Consider the following 24455-nt stretch of genomic DNA (forward strand, 5'->3'; position numbering starts at 1 on the left):
CCTCTCTTCCCTGTCCGCAAGAAGAGAGGGAAACCAGAAAAGCGAACTCACCAGCTGCTTGGGGCTGAGGTTCAGTAGGATCCTCTCAGCGTTCTCGCTATCATGTCTGCTCTCCATTATGGCCAGCAGCAGCTTGGATGCATTGTTCTGTGATCATGAAAAACAGACTTTTATTGGATATTTTTAATAATTCGACCAACTTTTCCAGCCGTCAGCCAACCAATCTCACAGATATATGATTACACATTATTGGTCATAAGGACAAGGGATGGAATGTGTATGATGATTATTGTGTACACACAGACATTAACTTTTTCTACAACCCATCATTAATGGATAATGAAATAAAAATGTTTTCCCTTTTGGCATGATGGGCATTGATTAAAAAATTGATTAACAATTGATTGTTTTGGTAGTATACTCAATTCTTATGCAAAGTTCAGGGTAAATGATATTTGTCAATGAAATATTATACAATGTACACGTAGCTTGTCTGAGATTCCCCTTGGGCTTGCCTGACAGAGCAACAATGCTAATATGCCCCCTACACTTAGACAGAATTAACTCTTTTCTCAACAGATTGACTTGAAACTTGTCATGCTGTCATTAGAAGAAAAACTGAAAAAGATTAACCGAATAAACAAGAACGGATTAACCAATGATAAAATGCGGCATACTACAGCCTTGAAAGAGTCTAGGGTTAGAGTGATGTGACCTCTGACCTTGAGCTTGAGGACAAGGTCCATGCGGTGTTTGCCGAGGGGGTTGATGTCATTGAGTATGAGAGCTGTGATGATGTCCAGGCCATTGGACTCATGGTTTGCTATGCAGTTCTGTAGGGAGGGAAGAACAATGGATACATATTCAATAGGGACATACACCTTGACATATGCAGAGACTCCAACTCTCCCGTTTTCTACGGGAGATCTCCCGCCGAAAACCCATTTTTGCAAAATCTCCCGTTCTCCCGCTTGAGAATTAATTTCTCCCGCCCGGGCTCTGTGTCTCCCGTTGGAAAGGATTTCTTACTTTATTGCTATCGTACGTTGAAAAAAAAAAAGCCTTAGATAGCACCAGAGAGCATCTAGAAATCTAGGAACTTCGCGCTTCGTACACTTCAACTTTGAGTCTCCCGTTTGCTAGGGGTTTCAGGCGGGAGAATCTCCAGATCAGAAGGTGCTTTGGGTTGGAGTCTCTGCATATGGGACTAAAGAGGCCAAGTGAATCACAATCAGATATCTAGCTTCTACAGTCAATGCTGCAAGAAGAAAATCTAATCTTACTGGTTTTATCTACAATTGTATCTCTCAATCTTAAAAAAAACCCAAAAGAATATCATACATTTTAGCGTAGTTCTTCAAGTGTATAACTCTTATCAACATAATTTCCCAGATAAACATGTGTCTATGCAACAGATATACACATTTTTCATTCGCCTCCTTGTCATATGGCCCAATGCACCTGCATGGTTGATACCTGGGGCCAAACCATGTTGGAGTGCAATCAATTTCTCATTTTACTGGTCAAGATTAAACCATTGAAGACTAGTCCACAGTATACTCACGCAAGTGTCTATGGGAAATGCGTGTTATAGCAAAATCAGTCCGTCCTCAACGGGTTAAAACTCTCTCTCACCTGGTTTTCATGACAAGGTCCCTGGCAGTACTCAGTCAAACTCTCCAGAGTCTGGTTGATCAGCTCACTGTTCTTCTCATTGATGTACAGTCCAAGAAGACCTAGTCCTCCCGTGGTGCTCCCACAGATACAGTCCAGGAACTGGAGGGTCTCGCTCACCAGGTTGTAGTTGGTCTTGTTGTTCTGGTGCCTCAGGAAATTCTGGTGAGATAGGAGCAAATAATCAAAACGTTCAATGATTTACATTTGCAGATTTTCACAGATCATACTTCTTTGGCAACTATTATCTGTCTAGTTAATTTCATATAATGGGTGGCTATAGTATATCTACATATATGTCTTTTGTCACAATTTTGGAGTGAAAAAGCTTGTGTAAAGAGATGTACATTGGTCTTTCTTGTTCTCCGATCCATAGTCCTAATCTTTCATTTAAAACATGAAATAAATCTTAGGTTTTACACAAGGGCACATCAACAGCACACAGTGGGGTTTAATGGAAATCAGTGTTTCGAATTGTAATACAGCTTTCCTTCACTGCACAAAAATTAAATCAACAGTGGTTAAAATAGTTCCACACAACACAACATGACGCAAATCTCTCGTTTGAAGAGGCTACACCCCAGTAAATAATGCCAGTGCATATCTTGGCAATCAATGACTTAAAGTCAAAGATATAAAACACCTGTTTCTTGACCCTGGCCTAATCTAAGCATCAGTCATCGCCACAGCGCCACAGGAGGGGGGGGGGGGGCACCGCGAGAGGAGGAGATTGTTTTGGTTTTGGCATGGGCCATGTAGCTCCATGGTGCGTGTGTGTGTGTACGTGTGTGTGTGTGAGTGTAGACATTCAGCGTATGCAGACAGAGCATGCCTGTACTGTAGTGACCGGAACTATTGTCATTCCATTTTGCTCTCCCCTTCTCCCTCCCCCATCTCTCCCCCCCTCTCCCTCCCTCTCTCCCCCCTCGCTCTCCCCCCCCCCCCCCCTCTCTCTCTCTCTCTTTCTCAATGATCCAGTCAGCAGGCTGATTGTAACCAGGGAGGTAGTCTCACCTCCCCGTTGTAACTCACTGCCAAATAGCACATTGTCAGCACCGGCAAACTGGCAATGCTCTCCTTCTTATTCCTGTATTTTCGTTATTTACGGGTCAATTTTTTTCGTTCGAAATGTAAAATGGATGACCATAGAATTTCTCAATAGAATATAAAATTGAAAACTTTAGAAAGGATAGAGAAAATTGAGTTCACTTTGAATGGTCTGCCACAGGCAGATATCCTTATCATGCTCTTACGTAATACGACAGCTGCTTTCTCAATGATCCAGTCAGCAGGCTGATTGTAACCAGGGAGGTAGTCTCACCTCCCCGTTGTAACTCACTGCCAAATAGCACATTGTCAGCACCGGCAAACTGGCAATGCTCTCCTTCTTATTCCTGTATTTTCGTTATTTACGGGTCAATTTTTTTCGTTCGAAATGTAAAATGGATGACCATAGAATTTCTCAATAGAATATACAATTGAAAACTTTAGAAAGGATAGAGAAAATTGAGTTCACTTTGAATGGTCTGCCACAGGCAGATATCCTTATCATGCTCTTACGTAATACGACAGCTGCTGGAGTCATCAAACCCTGGCTTGGCCTCCAGGTTTGTCACGCCTGAGCAGAAAGTTTATTTGCAATGGACAAGTACTTCGACTCCCAACTCCCAAACGACAAATATACGCACCCCACTTTGGGTATGCCCCAGTTGGGGACTCGCCTCAAACGAGGGATTGACGGCATGATGTAGTATATATTGACATATAACATTATCAAATTATAAACCAAAAATATGTATTTGTGTCAATCATCCTAAGGGCAGTCAACAGTATCTGTAATATGGCATCCTGACTCCACCACACTGCCTTTGTTATACAGGTGGTAAAGGTATTGAATTATGAAGTAAAAAACAAAACAGAAAACAAGCAGAACAAACATAATTGTGCTCTTTCATTGTACCCGCAGTACTCTTTGACTACTTGAGTCTATTGTGATTTGGTTGCCATGGTTTTGGAGAGACCCCTATCAAGAGCCCTTGGGAGGTTCAGGGAGGAAGACAGCGTCTCCCATCTCACCCACCTGTAGGTCCCGATTGTGATTCTCACAGAGCAGCTGTAGGAAGCGAAGGATGGGCTGCATGATGGTCACCTCGGGGCTCATCAGGCCCTTCTCGTCTTCCTTGCCCTTGTCCACCTGACCCAGGGCCTCCATACCGGACATGCCTCCCAGGCCGCCGCCCCGTTCGCCCAAGGAGTCGTCCCGCCCCCGGCGCAGGGCAGCGAAGGCCTTGCTAGTGTGCAGGGCGGCGTCCACCAGCTGCTCCTTGAGGTCGTCACTGATGGAGCCGTTCACCATGCGCACTGCGGTAAGAGGGAAGGGGCGAAGAAGGGGTAAGAGAGAAGTGAGACAGGGGTGGGGCAAGGGTAGTGCAGGGGTGGAGCAGAGGTGGGGAAGGGGTGGAGCAGGGGGTGAAGCCAGGGTATACAGAAACTTTAGAATTAGTCTTTCCCATCCCCATTACAATTCCTGCATAATCTGCAGTACTAGACTGGTTTCAACTAAGCTTGGTGTAATAACCTGAAATTTCTTCCCAAAAACATGAAAAGGCAGTGAGCTTTGTCTTTACCTGAAATAAAAAACAAAAAGGGATACATGACTACAGTGAATACCAGTCTTTGTTTGGGCACACAGACAGCTGAAAATAGACATATGAACTACTTTAACCCCCCCCCCCCCAAAAAAAAGACTTTTGGTAAACTGCAAGAGTGACCTTTACATTAAAATCATTTTGAAGACATCTCTCAAACCCAAATACAAAGGAAAATATCATGATGAATGTATTAAGAAGAATAAGGCACAGAAAGTATACATACATAAATATGACATGAAAAGCAAGGATAATTCTCTAATAATTACCCCTTCTGTTGTGTCCTCCTAACCCAACTTCCTTGTTCCCAGTGTCTTTCTCATCCACTGTCTTTCCAGCGATGCCTTCTCCTGTGTTCACAGTCACAGTGGCTTTGATTTCTGCCTGCGCATCCCGCATCCTGTCGTAGAACACCTTGAAGAATCGTTCAGATTTCTTGTCCGTCTGCGACAGATACTTGATGATAGATTTCTGCACAGGAGAGAATAATTGGTTGGGTGGTTGGTTGGTTTGCTTGTGTGTTGTTCATGAAAGCAAAGTCATACTTACATCAGAGGGGCATTTCATGAAGCATTTTTTCCGACAAACTTGTCAGACAAAATTGCTCTCTGCCAATCAGATGCAAGGATTTCAGTAGCTTATAACAGTTTGTCAGAAAAATATCCGACCTAAACGCTTCATGAAATGCCCCCCAGATTTCTGTCAGGTTTAATGACTATAAGTGTTTTGTGGAATTGACACCATACTACAGAATAATCTACGGTGAAGATGAGCAGCAACTTGCAAGAAAATGAAATATATGTTTTACTCTAACCATTGACCTTGTGGTGGAAATTTATCAATGCATGCATTGTGCATTTTTCTACATAATACTGACAATCAATTTCAATTTATGATTTATTCTACGACTCGGGCTCAGTCACGTATTCCTCTGCACATACTTTATAGTTGGGGTAATCTGTACCATTAATGGTGATCAAATATTGTTAATTTGGGATGTGACAATATATAGTCCAACAAAATGTGCCCTTGATCACCAATAAGGGACTTGTTAAACATAGCATACAATAAAAGAAAGTACAACAACTCTCCTTGCATTGCAAATTGGGGGTTTTATCACAATTCACGAATGCCATCTCATATCTGAGCCATCGCAATTTCACCACACCAGCAGAGATTCAAAGAAAAATGTGTGAGCATTCAAGCACTGCAAATAACCTGTGTGTGCTAGAAGCATGTGCTAAATATATCACATTAACACTTGGGTTGTTGAACATATTGTCGGAAAATGCATCCATAACTCTTGCATACTGGTGTGATGTCTGTAACTACTGCATACCTGTATGTTGGGGTTTCCCCCCTCCAGGAGAGCTATACCCAGCTCCACACTCTCCTTGAAGACGCGGTTCGAGCTGTTCCGGACGACGAGGTCGATGACCAGGATGGAGGCCCCCTGCTGGTTCAGCTGATTCTGCACCTGCGCCAGCGTCAACTCCGCCCGGCTCAGCATGACGTTGCCAGGGTTGCTGGGGCTGGCCGCCGTGGACATGCGGTGGTGCTGGGCCCCGAGCGGCGTGGCGTTGTCTCGGTTGTAGTGCGGGTGAGACTTGCCGTAGTAGCGGAAGAGGAGACTCTGCCGTAAGTTCTCTCCCTGGGAGGCGAACAATGTCAAAAATTGTGAGGAAAACCTTGTCACATTAATCGCATGGATCGCTTGCTGCTTCTCAACTGATTGCAATTCCACAAGAGCTATAATCAAAGTAGACAGTATTTTTGAATTTTTTATCATTTATTGGGGCATCAGAGTTTTTTTTTCCCTTTCTAGCTTTAAGAGCTGATGATCAAGATGCATGTTAAGATGCAATCTTAACCCGTTGAGGACGAGTCCCGAGTATACTCGGGCAGGTGTCTATGAGAAATGCGTGTTGGAGCAAAATCAGTCCGTCCTCAACGGGTTAAAAATGTATGTTAGGTCAGATACACATGAATTCCATAATAAAAACATAATGCTCACAAGCAATGTGTATCCTCCTTACAATGTATTTTGTGTGTACATCTTGGTCACACAAACACACATAGAATTGTAGAATACACAGAATCCTCTGCACTGGTAATACCCAGCTGATGCGTGTCAACTGCATTTCAACTCTAAGGTGGCTTTAAATAGCACTAAAGAAAAAAAAAATGGTGTCGTGATAATCAACATTTTCTTGCTATTCTAACATCTGTGCTTGGTGGGACAAACATCAAGAAGTTGTTTCAAAAAGATGTTTTGTGATAAATGCAAAGTTGTAAAACTTGTAGTCGCCATGGCAGCAGTCAGGAAGCAACCAATCAATCAGCAGTAGGCATTTCAGTTTACTGCTGCTGCCATCTGCAGTTTATTGGATTAAATCTCCATGAAACAAGCTCTAGGTTTCCATGCCTGAGGTCTCATACAATCATTTGCACCCAATCTAAGATTGGGCACGCTTCTACAATTTGTGGCTGTACTTTTTGTGTGCATGGTGTGTCCTAAGGAGACAAATTTTGGTCTTCCCTCTCCCCAAATTTCGTTTCCCGAACCAAACTTTGCCTTACACAAATTTACATTCATTATTAGCTGTAAGGGTAATTTATTGCTCCTTATCACTTTTTTTTTAAAGTAAACTCACACTAATCAAAACACTCTCATTGAGGCCATCATCATCAGTTGAAACCATGTCAAGAAGACAACATACATTTACAATGTACATGTATACATTGACTCTATATATTAAACAGTATTGGCACAGTATGGTTGCTTGTTTGTAGAGAGAAATTTTTGCTGAACAGCAATTACTTTCAGCTACCAAAAAACATACTAATTCCACGGCATGTCCTCTACAGATAAACTAAGATGTGACACTAGAAGAGCATCCACAGTGGATATCTCTGAAAACATTCAGAGAAAACTCATTTTGAAGCAGACAACTGAGCAAAATCTTCACAATTCTTTTATCAGAATTCAGCATTTGTCTTGAACAAAACGTCGAATTAGTCATTCACTTCTTAGATAGGCCCAGGTGAACAAGGTGTGAATGTGCTTGATTTCTGCTGCTACAGAGTTTTAATGAATGTACAGTACTACATGTACATGCTGGCTGCACAGCACAGCCACAATGTAAACTGTATTAAAACCAAAAGGGCGTTTACACATAATCGATTGTGGGAAATGATGACATCGTTTTGGTTCTCTGCCGACATTCAGGGCTTTTTGATTGGTGCATTTTTGTGGTATACAGGCACATGAAACCAAGCACAAATGCTCTCAAGTCTTCCACACATCTAAAACTAGAATTTTGAACAAATCTGTCGGGGATTTCATGTTCACTTTGTTTCCGGTAACAAATGATATGTCATCAGATGTTTAAAAAAATGAATGGAATTGCACTTGCTTGTGTGACATCATGATAGTCATGTTGCAAACAAGCATTTAATGCAAATTACAATGAGTTCAAACTACTGTAAGTGAGCAAGAAGAACTTGTGAAAGGCAACTGTCTAGAACTCATTATCAGAAAAAGAACAGTGTCCATGTTCGTGTGATCAAAATCCCTAACTGTGTGCACTCAGTGATGTGTATGTATGTGTTCAAGTGCTCGTACCAAAGAACAGCTATGCAAGATGACCGTGTGCTGCATATGTACAGTGTTACACTTCATGAGGCTTGCAAGGTTATTCATATATGCACCGTCACGAGTGTAACTACCACAATGCACTACTAGAAACCAGGAAAGTGATTCTACGACAACATGCTACTATTAAAAACAAAAATGATTACCGATGCATATTGTCTGAAAAAAAAACCACAACTAAACAAAGTGAAGCCATATTGACAATAATCATTATGGTCTTTCAGCTTTTTCAAACATCTGCAGCCCTCCATATTGTACAATGTTCCAAAAGTTCCAGTTCAAAGGCTAACATGAGAGTAAACATTATTATTGCTTCAATGAACCCTACTACTGTGCCAATGTTAACCACTAATCACTGGATGACAAACAAGGATATATGCACAAGAGTGCTTAAACCTTTGTTGCTCCTCTGCTAACATCTACCACAATGTGTGGGACTGATCTAGAGCGGTGTACCAAATGGTGCACAAAGAGGATTCTAACATATATCTGCTCTGTTCTGTTACATGCGTAAGTTTGTGTATTTGTTTTCGGTTAGTCGCCAATGAACCCATACATGTAGCACCGTGATCCCATTTTTCACTACGAATTATCAGTCACAGAAATATATACAATTTCGTGTCTGTATGCCTAAACTACAGAATATGTGTGATATCAAGAAACAACTAAATGAGTGCAATTGATGGCAGCTGCACCATGAGTTAACTGCAGACCCCATTATGAATGACATGACTATGGTTTCTTACTGTAGTAACAGTTATAACTATCAGACTGCTATTAACAGGAAACAATTAAAGCTACGTTTGATGGGTAAATAGACGTGTGACCACTTGGTCACTCATCCTTACTTGTACTCACAACATCTACGGCTTCATGTCTCATGTTAAGAAATCATTAATGATGGTAATATCTATTCAGATTTATGGCCAATGATAACCATAACTACAATGTAATTCAAAGATTTTAACACTCATACTTTCTATTACTAAGAAAAAAAAGAAGCAGGAAGCAAGGTTAAATATTTTTACCCCATAAAAAAAAAAAAAAATACAGTCTATGAGGTCATGACATACATTTCTCAGGTTATTTCGAGAAACAGGAACAGATCGTAATCTATGAAGTACTAACACAGCAGACCAGTTCAAAAACGATTCCATCTTTACCATCTGTCGTCTTCGAAAATGCATGTCATAAGACAATGTCATCATTTTTAACAGCCTAAAACTTCAAATATCGACAAATACAACACTTTTGGACTTTTGAATAGACACATACAAGCATGCCAAAAATATACACAGATACAACTACATACACATGCTTGAGAAGCAGACATGGAATATACAGGTGTATTAAAATAGGGAAAAAAATATTCAGTTATATATTTCGAAATCTGGATAAAATGCAAATAAAGCAAAAGTAAAGAAATCCATGGAATGACTGAAAGAAAGAATAATATCAAATAACATCAATGTCAAAACTGCTCTTGAAAGAACTCATTCCATACAGGCCTTGTATATCTAATATGAACTACACAAACAAATAAATAAACAAACCCAAACTGGAACAACAAAACAAAATAAACCTGGTAAAGTTCTAAAAGTCATAAAGATGGTACTGAAGAACTACTTGGCATGCTTCTGACATGCTTGAAGTCATCTCAGCTGAAAACTTCTTTATATAATACATTTGTCATCAAAAGACCACTACAAGAAGGCATAAAAATATGAACTGATCCATGTTAAAGATTGTAGTCCTCTACAATGCCCCCCCCCCCAAAAAAAAAAGAAAGAATAAAAAATAAAATTCTTAGAGCCAGCAGTTGTCTCAAGAAAAGCATGTGTCAAATTTGTCAGCCACACTTTCTTCCTCTTTTGCTATACTGCTACAAATGTCATGGGAAAGCAACTCTGATTTCCCCATTTGATTTTTTTTCTTTCCATTGGTGAGGCTTTTTCCAACCCCAATAAATTACAAGGAGGGCTTTCAAAATCTGGTACCTACTGAGCAATTGACAATAGGTATATGTACAAAGTTAAATACAGTAGTAACTATGCATTGCCCGAATATTCATCACAAGTGTTTACAGTATTTTTTTGTATGACTATCAGCCTCAGTCATTCAGAGACCCTAAGAGAGGTTCTTCTTGATTTCGGAGTAGAACATCAAGAAACAAAAGAATAAACGGGGAGGATTCTGGCATTTTCAGGGAGTGCTTGCAACTCTGAAATTAACTCATGCTAAATGTTCCAACCAGTTTGAATCTTACAGGAATTAGGACAGGGAAAAACTATGGCTTTGCTAGGGTTAGCATTGATAAGATATCAGGGATTGCATTCTTCGTTGTGGTAAAAACTCATTCAATCAAGCAGGTCTTGTTCAAACTAGATTCATTCCATTAGAAAAAATAAAAAACAACATCAAAAATGGAACCAAAAACAGAATCCCAACAAAAATCACATGCGCTTCAGACCTTTTCTTGAAAGTGGGCTCGTAAGCTTGCTGGAATCAAATGCCTATAAACTGAAGAGGCCATCTACGAATAAAGCAACAATACATGAACACACAAAAAATATAATCTAACGAGGAAGAGATATGTAACGTTACATGATTGTACAGTTGCCCGATGATGAAACAAACGTAACGTTGCTATGGCGACAGAAGCATGACAAACAAAGGGAGAAATATGAGAGAGTAAAAGTTGCACACACATACAAGTACACACAAACATGTTACAATGTCTCCTGATCGAGAAACAGTACGATACATCATTTGGTTTACCACATGGACATGGCGCATACACTCAGATACAGACAGTATCATTTGCAAAGATATACCATGAGGTTTTCACAAGAATGTCCCTTCTAATAATCCACTATCAAAAAAAAAAAGAAAAAAAAGAAAAAAAACTCAAAACTGTGAACTGTTCTATAAGGTTATTGATGAGCAGATTAAAGCTTTTAAAAATGTCTTGCAGGAAACATGTAAACAAACGACAAACTACCAAACACCCCCATATTTTCAAGGGTTTTTATGGTCAGCCAATTGTCTTGGAAAAAAAAAAACATGAAGAAAACCTGAATAAACATTCACTGCAGCAACGATATCAAACTGTTCAAATACTGCGGCAAATATGCATATTGCATAAATGAGCGTCACATTTTGGCTTCTGCACCGTAAAATGATAAATTCATATAATTCTCTATCAGCTAATCAAAATGAATGCACAATATTCTTGGAAAGAAAGAGAAAATGCAGCCACCAGTAACATAAATGAGTCTCTGTTGCTAAATGATTGCAGAATAACACAATACCCTTAAAAATATAGGCAACGACAAACAGATTGTCATGCCTACGTATGACAACCGAAATTAAGAGAGAGAAAAAAAACAAAAAAACAAAAAAACAAGTGAACATGAGAAAGTTAGAAGAAAATGTGGTATATTGAAACCACAGGATAAGAAAAGAAATATCTTGTATATGAATTCAACTGCAAGATAAAAATTCAATTTTTATCTCATCTTTCTTTCCTACTGCATTTCCATTGCTTTTTCATACGATCACATTCAACAGGAACTCTATGTACATTATCATGGGTGTAGCATTGTGTAATTTTACTCTCAGTCATTAGGAATAGGGTGTGTCCTTAGCTTGTTTGATAGATATGTCAGAGAACTCATAAAACACTTCAAACAGTCTTAGTTTTATTCAAACCACATGATGATAATCCATGATTGTATTCATCTGAGAAGGAAGGCGAGCAATCAAACATTAATAGATCTGCTCCAGAGCAGACTTCCTGTTGTACTAAAACTTGTAGGAGAAGCAGTCAGGAGTACAATTAAGTAGCAGTAGTAGTAAAAGTAGCAGGAATACTAGTAGCAGCAGCACGAGTAGTAGTAGTTGTAGTAGTCGTAGTAGTCGTAGTAGTAGTAGTAGTAGTAGTAGTAGTAGTAGTAGTAGTAGTAGTAGCAGCAGTAGTAGTAGTAGTAGTAGTAGTAGTTGTAGTAGTAGTAGTTATCGTAGTAGTAGAAAAGTAGTTAGTAGTAGTAGTAGTAGTAGTAGTAGTAGCAGTAGTAGTACTAGTAGTAGTAGTACTAGTAGTAGTAGTAGTAGTAGTAGTAGTAGTAGTAGTAGTAGTAGTAGTAGCAGTTGTAGTACTTAGTAGTAATAGTAGCAGTAGTAGTAGCTACGTATCTCATACCCATTGTGTTCCTTGTTGGCATGGAGTGCACAAGCTGTAGCAAATGCATCACGCATTGTACATTACAGCTGTATCAGTAACATTTCACCACTTTGTACAGTTAAAGGCAGGAATTATCTTTTGACAGCGCCTCCCCAATACCATCATGTCAGATCTGTTGACAGCGTCTGTTACAACAGCATTGTTAAATATTAGCCCTCACCACCAGAAGCCCCAAGACACCAAAATGAGCCAGGAGAAAGAATTTATTTGGTATTCAAGTGTGCCCAGTTAGAGTCCAAACTGCTATTACTTTCTTTTTTCTTTTTCTTTTTTTGATTTATGTTTGTCTTCAAACATATGAGGGTCTATTACAATCAAGCAATCATAATATTGGTGCAACACGTATGTTGTCACAAATGTCTACCTTTAAGGTTGTTAGTTTAACCTGTTGAAGACAAGTCCAGGAGGGTGTTTCATAAAGCTGTTCGTAAAGTTACGAACGACTTACGAGCGACTGGTGATCAGTTCTTATGCTGAATTATGGAAATTCTGATCAGTATGGCACATCATCAGAACTGATCACCAGTCGCTCGTAAGTTGTTCGTAACTTTACAAACAGCTTTATGAAACAGGGCCCAGAGCATACTTGGGTAGGTGTCCGTGGGAAATGTGAGTTATAGCAGAATCAGCTCGTCCCCAATGGGTCAAGATAAATTGTACAATGTGAAACCCATTTCTGATCCAAACTTTCAACTTTTCACACCTGAACTTCATAAGCTTTATTAAAGCCTTACAGTGTTTGCTTAGTGGTTCTTTTTTCTTCTTTTTTTCTTTCTCTTTTTGAGATTATCATTATTCTAAGTGCATACCGCTGGTTGCCAGGGGAGGAAAAGGCAAACTTAAGATTGGCTCGGATCAATGAAAACTACTTGCCAGTGACAAGAGATTACCTAATCCCCATAATCTGTAATGTGTCCTACTGTCTCATTGTACTGAGGCATACTGCCATGCCTGAGTGGGCTTGCTAACTTACCGGTACACAAAGATCAAGTTTGGAGGTATTTTTACCTGAATGCTGATGTTGAAAAAGCATGGCAAGTTACAGATACAAGTGCCTTGGCACTCAAAGCATTAAAATATCTGGTTGCAGCGGTCAGTGGGGGCATCACAATCCCCCCCCCCCCCCCCCCCCCCCCAAGGATGACAGTTTGTGCAACAGATGTCCAAGTAACCTTGTTTCTGGCCTTAGTGGTTGCTGCACTCTTTAAATAGTAAACACACAACTGAAAAAAAAAATCTTATAAAACATACATGGCTCAAATAACAAATGTATTGATTCTTTCAATTTAGATACATGTTCTAAGAGCCCTAACTAAGTGTTTTGAGAGTTCCTTCCAATACCTTAATACTCAAATTGATTATGCTATGACTATAGAGTACATGTACAATGTAACTCTGAATAAAAGGGAAGCTTTGAAACATATCGAAAAACCATTACATAATTGAGGCAACACAAAAACATCCCCAACAATCGAGCACCTGATAATTTGAGCCCTAGTAAACACAAATATTAGATAATACTGCATTCTATTTCTTTCTCTCTTTTTTGAATAATAAGCGGGAAAATGACGATACAGTTTATTCAACTTGCTTTTTATTCAAAACCTACATTTTTACCGTGAAAAACAAATTCTTTATATTGTACTTACTGCCCATGAGACTTAGACTGGTGAATTCACTCACATTAGATACGACAAGCACAAACCATGGTATTGATCCTATTCAGCAGTACAAATGGGTAATGCCTTTCACAAAGTGATGCAGAGACATACAATACATTTCAGTGTACGCGGTATATTCCCTGCTCCTTCACATAATAATATGGTCTTCTCTATCCAGAGTAGTCTCATAAGCATTGACACTGTTCAACCAAAGGGCCTTGCCATTATAATTACAAGATGTACTTCAGAAGTGGAAATTGCGCAACCAGAAACTAGCGCAAAAACAAGAGCATGTGAATATTCTTGCTTGCTGTACATGTATGTACCACTATGAAACATCTTGATTCCGAGGAATCAATAACAAATGAAATCTATCTTACCCAGCCCAGGACAAAACATTACTCGCCCAAAAATATCCACTTTTACAGTATCATTGCATTGCCAAGTACCCACTACTACACCTGGGTCGAGAGGAACATGGTGGGTAAACACCTCTTGTCCAAGGACATAGGAATTGAACTGGATTCAAACTCGGGTACTCCTACTAGTAGTCAGGCGTATCTTTAACAGCCAATATTCACCAGTGTCCCCACAATATATAATAATATACAGAACTTGCATCTTGTAAATATCAGGACATTGCTAACTTTATCACCTTTAATAATACGGCGATATGATGCAATAATCCTCTCAAACTAGTGTCTGTGAATGTTCTCAGTCATCCAGGTAAATCATCTTGGTCATCTCAAACTAGTGACTTTTTTGTGTTTGACACAGAAATAAATGTATCAAAACCACTGTATGGTAAGGGGATAACCCACACTGTAGCTTCAAGTTTCTCCATATGTGTATGTGTGCTAATGTTGGGATGCCTATTGTACTATGCAAGTGCGGACAGTGAAATCAACATTGCAGGATGAGGGCAAGGAACGTCACCTGTTGATTATGCGAGCGTGGAGCTAGGTGTAACGAAAGTCCTATTAATCCATAAACTCACCGAGTGTTGACTAAAACATGACATGTAATATGTTCACTGAGTGTGGTGAGAAGTGAGCTACAAGTTTATTACACAGTGGTTAAAAAAAAAAGTAGTAGTGGTTGAAAAAGAAAGTAGTGGTTATAAAAAAAGATAGTGAGATAGCACCAACTTGACCCTTTCATACCATAGAAACATCAGGCTGCGAATCGTTACTATTTTTTCTCTTCTGCAATGGAAAAACAAAGATACAAATAGAAAAAAAGACAAGGGGAATATGTATGGTGGTTACAAAGAGAACAAGGCAAAAAAAGTTGATGGCAAGTGAGAAGAAGCGAGAGAGACAGAGAGAAAGAAGGATAGATATAAAGAATGACAAAGATAGATAGATAGATAGATAGATAGATAGAGAGAGAGAGAGAGAGAGAGAGAGAAGAGAGATGGAAAAAAGGAAAGAGAGATAATGAAAAAGAGAAAGAGCAATGCGCAATAGTGAATGCAATACCAGTATACACCCACAAGCTAAAAAACGCACTATTTTCTACTCATCTGAAAATACATGAAAGAAGGAAAGAAGAAGAAAAAAAAAAAACACTAAGAGGAGTAAAAAAAGAAAAAAAAACTCCTAAAAACACATGGAATATAATAATTTCAACTAAGCACAAAACAATATACTTGACAAGATAGTTAAAGCGCCATGCTGGAAAGCTGCCCACCCCTACGTGGGGAGTGGGCGTGGTCTCCTTTCCCCCGCCTCTGCCTCTGACTATGCAAATGAGTTTTGAAACCAACCGCGCACATCAACCACTTAGAGTCTTACCCGCGAAGCATCTTCTTGCTGCTTTTTGGTCAAGTTCGGTGCTGGCTCGTCTTGTGTCTTTGCAAGGTGGAATTTTTGTACGTGAGAAGGTATGAGCGGAAGGACTCAATACTAATCATTCAAAAGGACACCATACAGATAAAGCAATGGGTGGGACTGAGAGTTCCTAAATCAACAATACCAGTCACATTTTCTTTTCTTTTTTTTTTTCTTTTATTTTTAATCTAAAATGCTGGAACAGATGCAAGAAGGAAGAAGAGGAAATAAAAGGAATTCAGGAAAAATATGAGTACAAAGGAAGCAGGAGTACATCTCAACACACGACGGTGTACTTGTATGTCCAAAGTGTACACATATTTGAATGTATGAATAACTATCGAGACTTCATAAGTCGATAAGAACAGATCCAAAGAACAGATCCAAAGCGTCTGTTCTGCTGGTGTCTTGCACCTGTTTCCTACTTTCCCATTCATATTAGTCCTACGTGGGTAGAAAAGTGATATAATGATCAGTACTCTATGTTTTTGCTACTTTTTTCTAGTGTTTTGTTTGTTTGTTTTTTGCTATTTGTGTTTATAGAGCATCATATGAGGATCACCTACACAGGACACAATTGACTTCTACCTATCTTTAAAAAAATATATAAAAAATAAAAAGTATATGATTAGCTTTGAATTAAGAATTTCAAGATTTTAGTTCTCGAGTAAATTTAGTATGTTTGGATATCCACAAAGCATGTATGTGTTAGCATCTGAATCAAGTAAAACATGATAATAACATCAATAATAGAAATAACAGGTAATAACAATTAGTGTTATCACTACCGTGTTAAAGATATTGTAGTATGACGACAGAAAACAGATGAGACTAATATCACTGAAAGCATTGAGAATAACATGTTTATCCTAGTAACAGAAAACGTTAAAACAGTCATCATTAATAACAGCATTTTCGTGTTCCAAAAATCACAAACTGGACACGACTCTAATCTAATCTCATTTCCTAAACATCCCTAACCAAAGGACCCCCATGGACCCCTACTCTGTCTGTGTGTGACCCCTGACCCCTGACCTCTCACCTTCTCGATGTAGTCGATGTCCACGGTCATCATCTCCTTCAGCGTTTGGAGGACCTTGATACAGAGTTTCTCCTCGTTCTCCTCCAGTAGCTTCTCTGTGTGCTTGATGAGCCTGGAGGGGGGTGGAGTACCAACAGTCAGAATATGACAAAAAGGTGTATGTGAGCTCCACACTCAGGGAAATCAAATCCAAGAAAAAAGACTTTAAAGTTTGGGCATATACAGTTGCTCTAGAAGCCACAGGAATAGATATTTGACGAAGGAGTTATTTTTCTTTCTTTTTTTTTTTCAGTTTGGGAAACTGGATTAGAGTCAGTTCTTACTTACAAGATAGACCCTTCCGCCAACAAAAACTTGACAAGTGCTGCATTAGTCTCTATTGTAAAAGGGTGTATCTGCAGATACACCATACAAATCCCTTCTCTAACCACCTTTCCATCTGGTAAAGTGAATATGGCAAAGTGAAGTGAATGTACGATGAACAGGCATAAGAATGAGAGGCCAGATTGCAGTATTCTCTTTTCAAATCCATGCTCTAAACTTATTATTTTTGTTTCATGCTGTTAGCCTATTGTTTATTCTGTCAGTCATCTGCTCGGCCATCTTTTCAGCCAGTCAGAAACGAGGAGCTTCCTTCAGAGAGACTGTGGGGAAGGAAGGGGGGAACAGAATTGAGAACCCTGGATTCCGCTTACTTGCTGATGAACCCCCCACTCTCGCACTTCTGTCTGGCTTCAGTGCCGATGGGGAAGAGCAGCTCCGGCCGGTGAAGGACGTCCACCAGGACAGAGAGTTCAGCCTGGACCAGCGGCCTGAGCTGGTCCTCTAAGATGGCCACGATGTCCTGGGGTGGACGATGTAAATGTTAGAGAGGGAAGGAAGGAAAGAAAGAAAGGGGAGGAGAAAAGGGCAATGGAGAGTAAAAAGAAAGAGAACAAGTCAGAAAGAGAGAATACAAATTAGGAGATGGATAGACAGACATACAGAGAAGAGAGATTAAGAAAGGAAATACAGAGAGAAAGATAGGAAGATAAAGGAAGGATAGAGAGCAGACAGAAGAGAGAAGAGCAGGGATTGAGAGAAGAGGGCAAGAGTGTAAAAATGGATGAAAAGAAAGATGAAAAATGAGATGTAGACCAAATACAATGACGAGATGAGGGAGAAGTTATACACGAGAAAGAAAGAATGTAAAAAATCATAGGCTTGATGACACAATATCTGGATTAGATTGCTAAACTCTCCTCCCTCCTACATACATCTATAAATAGAGCACTGGTATGCAGGAAATATCAGCATCCACCTCAATGCCGTAAACTACAAACCTGGAGTATTGACTGTCATTCTGTTTTCTTTTTGTACTTTTCTTTCTTTCTTCATGACCATGATGCCCAGCACAGGTGCAATACATGCACACTACATAATCATATTTACATTTTCTTTTTGTGTGCATGTGTGTGTAATGACATAATGTAACTCACTGGCCAAGATTTGAAGACCTTCTATGCAAGTGCTATCGCAATGGCATAATTCACACTTCAGTTCACGAGGTCAGGAAAATCCCATACATCTTTCTATTCATGTCTTAAGATGATCTCTTGAAATGCATTACAACTGGACGATCTAGTGCGATTACAGTTCAATTAGTAAATATGCAATGTCACCACTGTGTATTTATCAATTGCTCTGGGGCTGCATCAAATGCTTTGCTACTGAGAGTCGCTCCCATTAACCCATTGAGGACGAGTCCCGAGTATACTTGGGCAAGCGTCTATGGGAAATGCATGGGAAATGCATGTTGAAGCACGATCAAACCGTCCTCAACGGGTTAAAACACAAGCACAATATTGATGCCTGATTGTTCCCATGGCGACCCCTCCATTCTTCCTTCCCCTCCCAAAACTGGGGTACCTGGAGGCCCTCGATGATGGTCCTGTAGTCCCGTGAGATGGCCATCATGGAGTCCCGCCGCAGCCGGCCCTGGCTCAGCCAGTGCCTGGTATGCTTCATGAGGGTCTGGGAGCGAGAGAACATGGTGTTCACCTGGCTGTCCAGGTCCACCGGGATGGCGATGCCACGGTTCTTGGCTGGTGGGGTGAAGGAGCAGAAAGGGGGAAGGGGAAGGGGGAAAAGTGGACAGTGACAAAGACAAAGTGAGTGAAATACACAGTTGTAGAATGACATCCATCATTTGATATCAGTAAATGATATTCATCAGTTGACAAGTATACTAATAATTCTATTTGAGGAGACAGCTTCAAGCGGCAAAAACAAGCAAGCACAATCATCCCAGCATTTTGATAAAGATCACAAAAAGCTTGAAAGTGAACAGAAAGGCATTTACATTTTACATTTACAGATAACAAACAAAGTCTCACAGGTTTATTTCTGAAGTCTCGCATGACCAATCTGCATTCATGTTCACATTTCACTGTGCATACATGTGATGTAATGGGTGTATACTTGCTATTATACAATACATGTATAGATCCCTGCCATCTGGGGGGCATTTCATGAAGCATTTTGGTGGGTTATTTTTCTTACATACTGTTACAAGCTACTGAAATCCTTGCATCTGATTGGCTGAGAGCAAATTTGTCCGACAACTCTGTCGGACAAATGCTTCATGAAATGCCCCCCTCCCCCCCCCCCCCCCCCCCCCCCCCCCGAATGCAGGTCACATGACATTCAGAAGAATCAGCTAGACCTGTTTTCCTGTCTCTAGACCTTTTTGTTTTTATTTAGACCTAGAGCCAGATCTACATCTAGGCATAATTTTTAGTCCTCCTCCAAGAAAGGCTTAACTTTTGATCTACTGTGTATTTTGGACTAGGCCAGGCCTATATCATGCTTTGTATAAAACAAATATTTAATGTTTTATCAATCGTATAATGGTTAAACTTGCATACTCATGTACAATGTACATGTAATATTCAGAATCGTCGCACTCATAAACATTGAACATTTGCATACTTTATACTCAAAAGAGAAGTTTCATGTCTTGACTGATCCTAAGCATAAGGACCAAAGAGTATTAAACTGAGCCTAATAAAGGGTACACACAACCTTGCAAAGACCAAACTTCAAACTACTGTGGTTCTATTGATACGTATGCCCACCTATGTCGGTCAGCGTCTTGATGCAGTTCTCCACATGGTACTTCTGTTGCCCTGACAACCATGAGCACAGGGAGACGCGGAAAGCACCCTGGAGCAACCGCACAAACATGGGTTGGTGGGACTGAGGGAAGCAGAAGAAGGAAGAAAAGGGCAAAACAAATGATAAGATGTACTTTCACTGATACACACACTAGAGTAAATTGAGTTACATCTTCACTCACCAAATTTGCAAAATAAAACAAAAATAGAATTAAAAAACCTACCTGCATGCCACTTGCATATATATGTGCATGTGACTTGAGCTGTGTTTGCTACTATCCACATCAGTGAATTGGCAAACCTAAAAGCTGTATTTACTTGAGTTAGGTTTGATGAATTGACACTGACACTTTGCCTTGAAAGAAACTAATCACTCAGACTGTGGGCTTTATCCTCAAACTGTGACTCCATGCCCCAAGATAGCCCAAAAATTTAAAGAGGGTCTAAATTTGCAAAAGCTCATTGTCTTCAGTATGATGAAAAGTATGTATGTCCATTTCACATTCTCTTTGGTTTTATCTGGCACATTAACAGGCAGTAAACTTCAGTTTCATGCCTCATCAAGCTCTATTAAAGACTTCTCATGGAGCTCTAAAGAAGAAGGGGTCACAAAATTCCACAACCATCCACAATTACACAAAACAAGTGAAGAAGATATCACGAAACAATCAATGTTACATGTACACCCTAAGCGATGAATCTTACTGTTATATCGCTTCATTATTTACTTAGACCCAGATGATTGTTTTAGATGTACTGTAAGTCACTGAACATGCTAGGTCAAAGCTGAGGGTCCTCACCTGTACAGCTGTGCTCTGATCAGCAAAGGGTGAACTGAAGAAGGTGGTGATGATGTTCATGATGGTCTCAGTCACATATTTCTCCAGCATGATGTCAGCATGCTTCCTGTCAGTTGTAGCATTGCAAACCTGAAACATGCAACAAAGACACAGTGAATAGTGATCAGTCCTTAACTTTCTTCTCCTGAAGAGTGCTTTTGTATTTGATGTTTGCAAATATAAGAACAGTCATCATCATCACCGTCATCATTGCTATCATTACAAACAGTATTTGTTTTCGTTTGTTACATACTCAAAAAGCTGCATCACTTCGGTGATCCCTCGCATTTATCCCCAAGTTGAATTTTCCTTCGGGTTTATGCCAGGTTCAAGTGTGTACGTGTGTGTCACACACAAACACACTGCTATAGCTTCTGACCATTCGAGCATTGAGAATTTAGGGTTTCTGGGACGAACACTGAACTAGGGCTTTCTATAGCTCAGTCGGTAGAGCACCGGGCTGGCAATCCGTAGGTCTCGGGCTCGAATCCCGATGGAATCCCATTTTCTTTGCTCAATTTTCCACTAAACAGTATTTGTGACAGAAGGATCATTATAATTAGCATCACTCTCTCCATCATCATCATAATCACCATCAACATTATCAGAATCTTCACCACCATCTTTGTCATGACCATTGTCTTTGTCAGCATCATCATCTTTATGATCATTAACACCTATACCACCATCAGCAGCATTTTTATCATCATCAGCAGCACCTTTATCATCATCTCCATCAACATCATTATAAGCATCTTCACCATCATCTTCATCGTCATCACCACCTTTACCACCATCAGCAGCATCTTTAGCATCATCAGCATCTTTATCGTCATCTCTATCATGACCATCTTTATCATCATCATCTTTATCATCACTAACTTTATCCTCACCTTCATCATTATGAGTATCTTCATTGCCAGTATCTTCATCATCATCATCAGCTTCATCATCAATATCTTCATCATCATCATCAATCAGAATCATCCTCATCATCATCAACTCCTCAACAACCACAACCTCCTTAGTTCTCCTCCATCCACCTGCCACACCCAATGCCACACCCAAGGTGTATCAACTCTTAAATGCTTACCAGGGCCATGTCCACCAGAAAGTTCTCAAAGAGGGTCCACATGTGATTGCTGGTGTAGATCTCCTTCATCTCAACCTCAGTGTCCACATAGCAGTGGTTCAAAAAGTTGATGTAAGCATTCTTTACCTGGATGGGAATATGATCCCAAGAGAAAAAGTTTTGTGTAGACTTTTTGTGACTTGAAAATGTGGTATTAATGAAACACTACATGTATGCTTGAAATCAAAGAAGACAATTACTCAGGTTAGATGTAAGGGTTAGCTATTGATGAAAGAGTCTACAGTGCCTGCTCCTCTTGGGTAGAATGGCATCTACCTGTGCACTTCATATTTAAATGAAAAACATTTATGCCTTTGAATTCATCACAGTATCACTACTTTACGTGACCGTGTTTCGTTTGTTTGGGAGCGTCTCAGTGTGAGGATTCAGAAGGACCATCGACGACTGATTACCTCTGGCACGCAGTCGATGTGGGTGACGACCCGCACGATGTCGTCCAGCGGCAGCAGCGAGTGGCACTTGATCTCGGTGTAGACATTCTTGCCCTCCGTGCAGCAGGCCAGGAGCTGCACCAAGTGGATGTGGTACTGGGAGGAGCTGGAGTCGTCTATGCGCTCCCGCTCCGACCGCATCATCTTGATGAAGGAGTGGAAGGAGGCCTTGTCGTTGTAGAAGAGGAGGACATCCTCCCCAGCACTCACCAGCTGGGGATGAGATATGAGATACAAAGAATAGATGTTGCTCTCAGAGTTTTTTGCTTCACTACTATGACCTCTTTGACCTTTGAGCCTCAGAAAGTTTAAAGGATTGAATTATCAACAATTCAAAACTAGGAAGGGGGGCTTGTCATTGTAGATCAGTCAGATTTCTTCTCTGGCTCTCACCAGGGGTGGATAAAATACAGCAATTAATTTTTGCTCTTACAGTACTTTCTCTTAACTGTTCTGACCTCTTTGACCTTTGACCCTCTGAGATTTCACACCAAGGAATTATCAACGATTCAAAGTAGGAGGAATCATCATTGCAGAATGGTAGGATGTCCTTCCCAGCTCTCATAGGTTGTGGATGAAATACAGTGATTAATTTTGGCTCTCAGTATACTTAAACTTTACTGCTCTCATCTCTATCACCTTTGACCTCTGAAATTCCAAACAATGAAATCATCAACTATTCACAAGTACAAAGGAAGTTTTGTCATTATAGAACATGACAATGTGCTCCCTGGCTTTCACCAGCTGTGGACGAAAAATGGTTATCAATTATTGCTTACAACATGCTTTTACTTTCCTACTCTAACATCTTTGACCTGTAACCTTCTGGAATTACAAACAGTGGAATTATCAATGGTTCCTTTTTATTTGTATAATGACAACAAAACCACTGGGATCAAAGCCTAACTCACCTCAGACATGACCATGTCCTGTGTCTTGCGGATGTACTGGCCGTCAGCCTTGACGATGGTCTGCAGGAACTTGAGGTACTGGACGTGCCGACCCTGGGTGGCGATGTGGTGCACAAAGCTCTGGACAACCTTCTCAGACACCTCACTGCACAGCTGTACGTTGTCCATGTAGATGTGTTGCATAGTCTCTGCCTCCAGCAGCTTTGTTAAAACAAAACGAAAATAAAAAAAAAAAAGAATGGAGAGAATGTTTTATAAACGAGACCATGTTCACTTGTACTAATAATTTGTATTCTGTCTTCTACTAACAAGACTACTTTGCCTTTTACAACGGACGAACAGCTACAATGAAAATAGGCACAGACAAAGTAATGCTGTTGCACTGGCTGTGTGATCTGCTCCATCATGGCAAAAGTGTTCTTTCCTAGAAACATTAATTAAAAAGTAGTTCTACTGTCATATGCTGTCAGGTAATCAGATTGATTCAAAGAAAATTACCTTTATCTTCTCACAGGAAACCTGACTGAATATCTTCAGCCCAACAAAGTTCTTGACTCTTTTATTTTTTGATGAAGATGAAAAAATCATGCTGCCATTGAGCTTCATTATCATGTGACAAGACAAAAAATTTCGACGTCATGATTTCCCACAAAAACATGCTTGAACATATTCATCTCCATCAAGCCATTCTCCATGGCAGTACGGTCACCATCCATGTTAACTCTTCATGTGCCATGGTGGAAACCTCCTGTGTGCCACATTATTCTGAGACACCAACGTGGTCACCAGCATGGTCATGCTTTGAGAAAACATTTTTTTTTACAGTCTATGTAATTTCTACAAATTTCCGTTGAGCTGGACAAATAGTGAGTAAAGTTGTAGAGAAAATGCCAAGCTTTGCTTTGATGTATTATTGTATGACAAATCTGTTTTTTTTTTCTTTCACATGACCAGTAGTTACATTACTGGGATAAAGGCATGACTTTTGCACACAAAACAATGACAGAAACTTAGAATTTACTCTCAAATCCAGTAGAGAACACCTCTTGATAGTCGATCACCTCATAAAATGCAAGCTATAAGTGAAAGGAACGGAAGCACGAGAAACGCTTTCATTGTACAGCAGCATTTGGCGATTTATCAATAGGATTGGGCGGATCCGTGCGTTTGAGCAGAATATGCGAAGTTGGCACGTGATCATCGACTGAGTC

At 40.0% G+C, this 24455-nt stretch overlaps 1 protein-coding gene across 1 annotated transcript in view; it reads right to left on the minus strand.

Moving 5' to 3' along the window:
• Window positions 1–24455, minus strand: part of LOC139743065 (inositol 1,4,5-trisphosphate receptor-like) — a 60588-nt gene that overhangs the window by 16814 nt on the left and 19319 nt on the right. The window contains exons 9-22 of the mRNA XM_071653573.1: window positions 23245–23445; window positions 22295–22546; window positions 21843–21968; window positions 20711–20839; window positions 19872–19992; window positions 18664–18839; window positions 17451–17599; window positions 16756–16867; window positions 5662–5973; window positions 4592–4793; window positions 3755–4035; window positions 1636–1836; window positions 723–833; window positions 52–147 (exon numbers count right to left, since the gene is read on the minus strand). Coding sequence (XP_071509674.1) covers window positions 52–147; window positions 723–833; window positions 1636–1836; window positions 3755–4035; window positions 4592–4793; window positions 5662–5973; window positions 16756–16867; window positions 17451–17599; window positions 18664–18839; window positions 19872–19992; window positions 20711–20839; window positions 21843–21968; window positions 22295–22546; window positions 23245–23445 — 2469 coding nt within the window. The remainder of the gene's footprint in view (window positions 1–51; window positions 148–722; window positions 834–1635; window positions 1837–3754; window positions 4036–4591; window positions 4794–5661; window positions 5974–16755; window positions 16868–17450; window positions 17600–18663; window positions 18840–19871; window positions 19993–20710; window positions 20840–21842; window positions 21969–22294; window positions 22547–23244; window positions 23446–24455) is intronic.

This window comes from Diadema antillarum, unplaced genomic scaffold, assembly GCF_040938485.1.
Source record: "Diadema antillarum isolate AM-2024a unplaced genomic scaffold, OU_Dant_1.0 seq00001044_RagTag, whole genome shotgun sequence".
Classification (NCBI taxonomy): Eukaryota; Metazoa; Echinodermata; class Echinoidea; order Diadematoida; family Diadematidae; genus Diadema; species Diadema antillarum.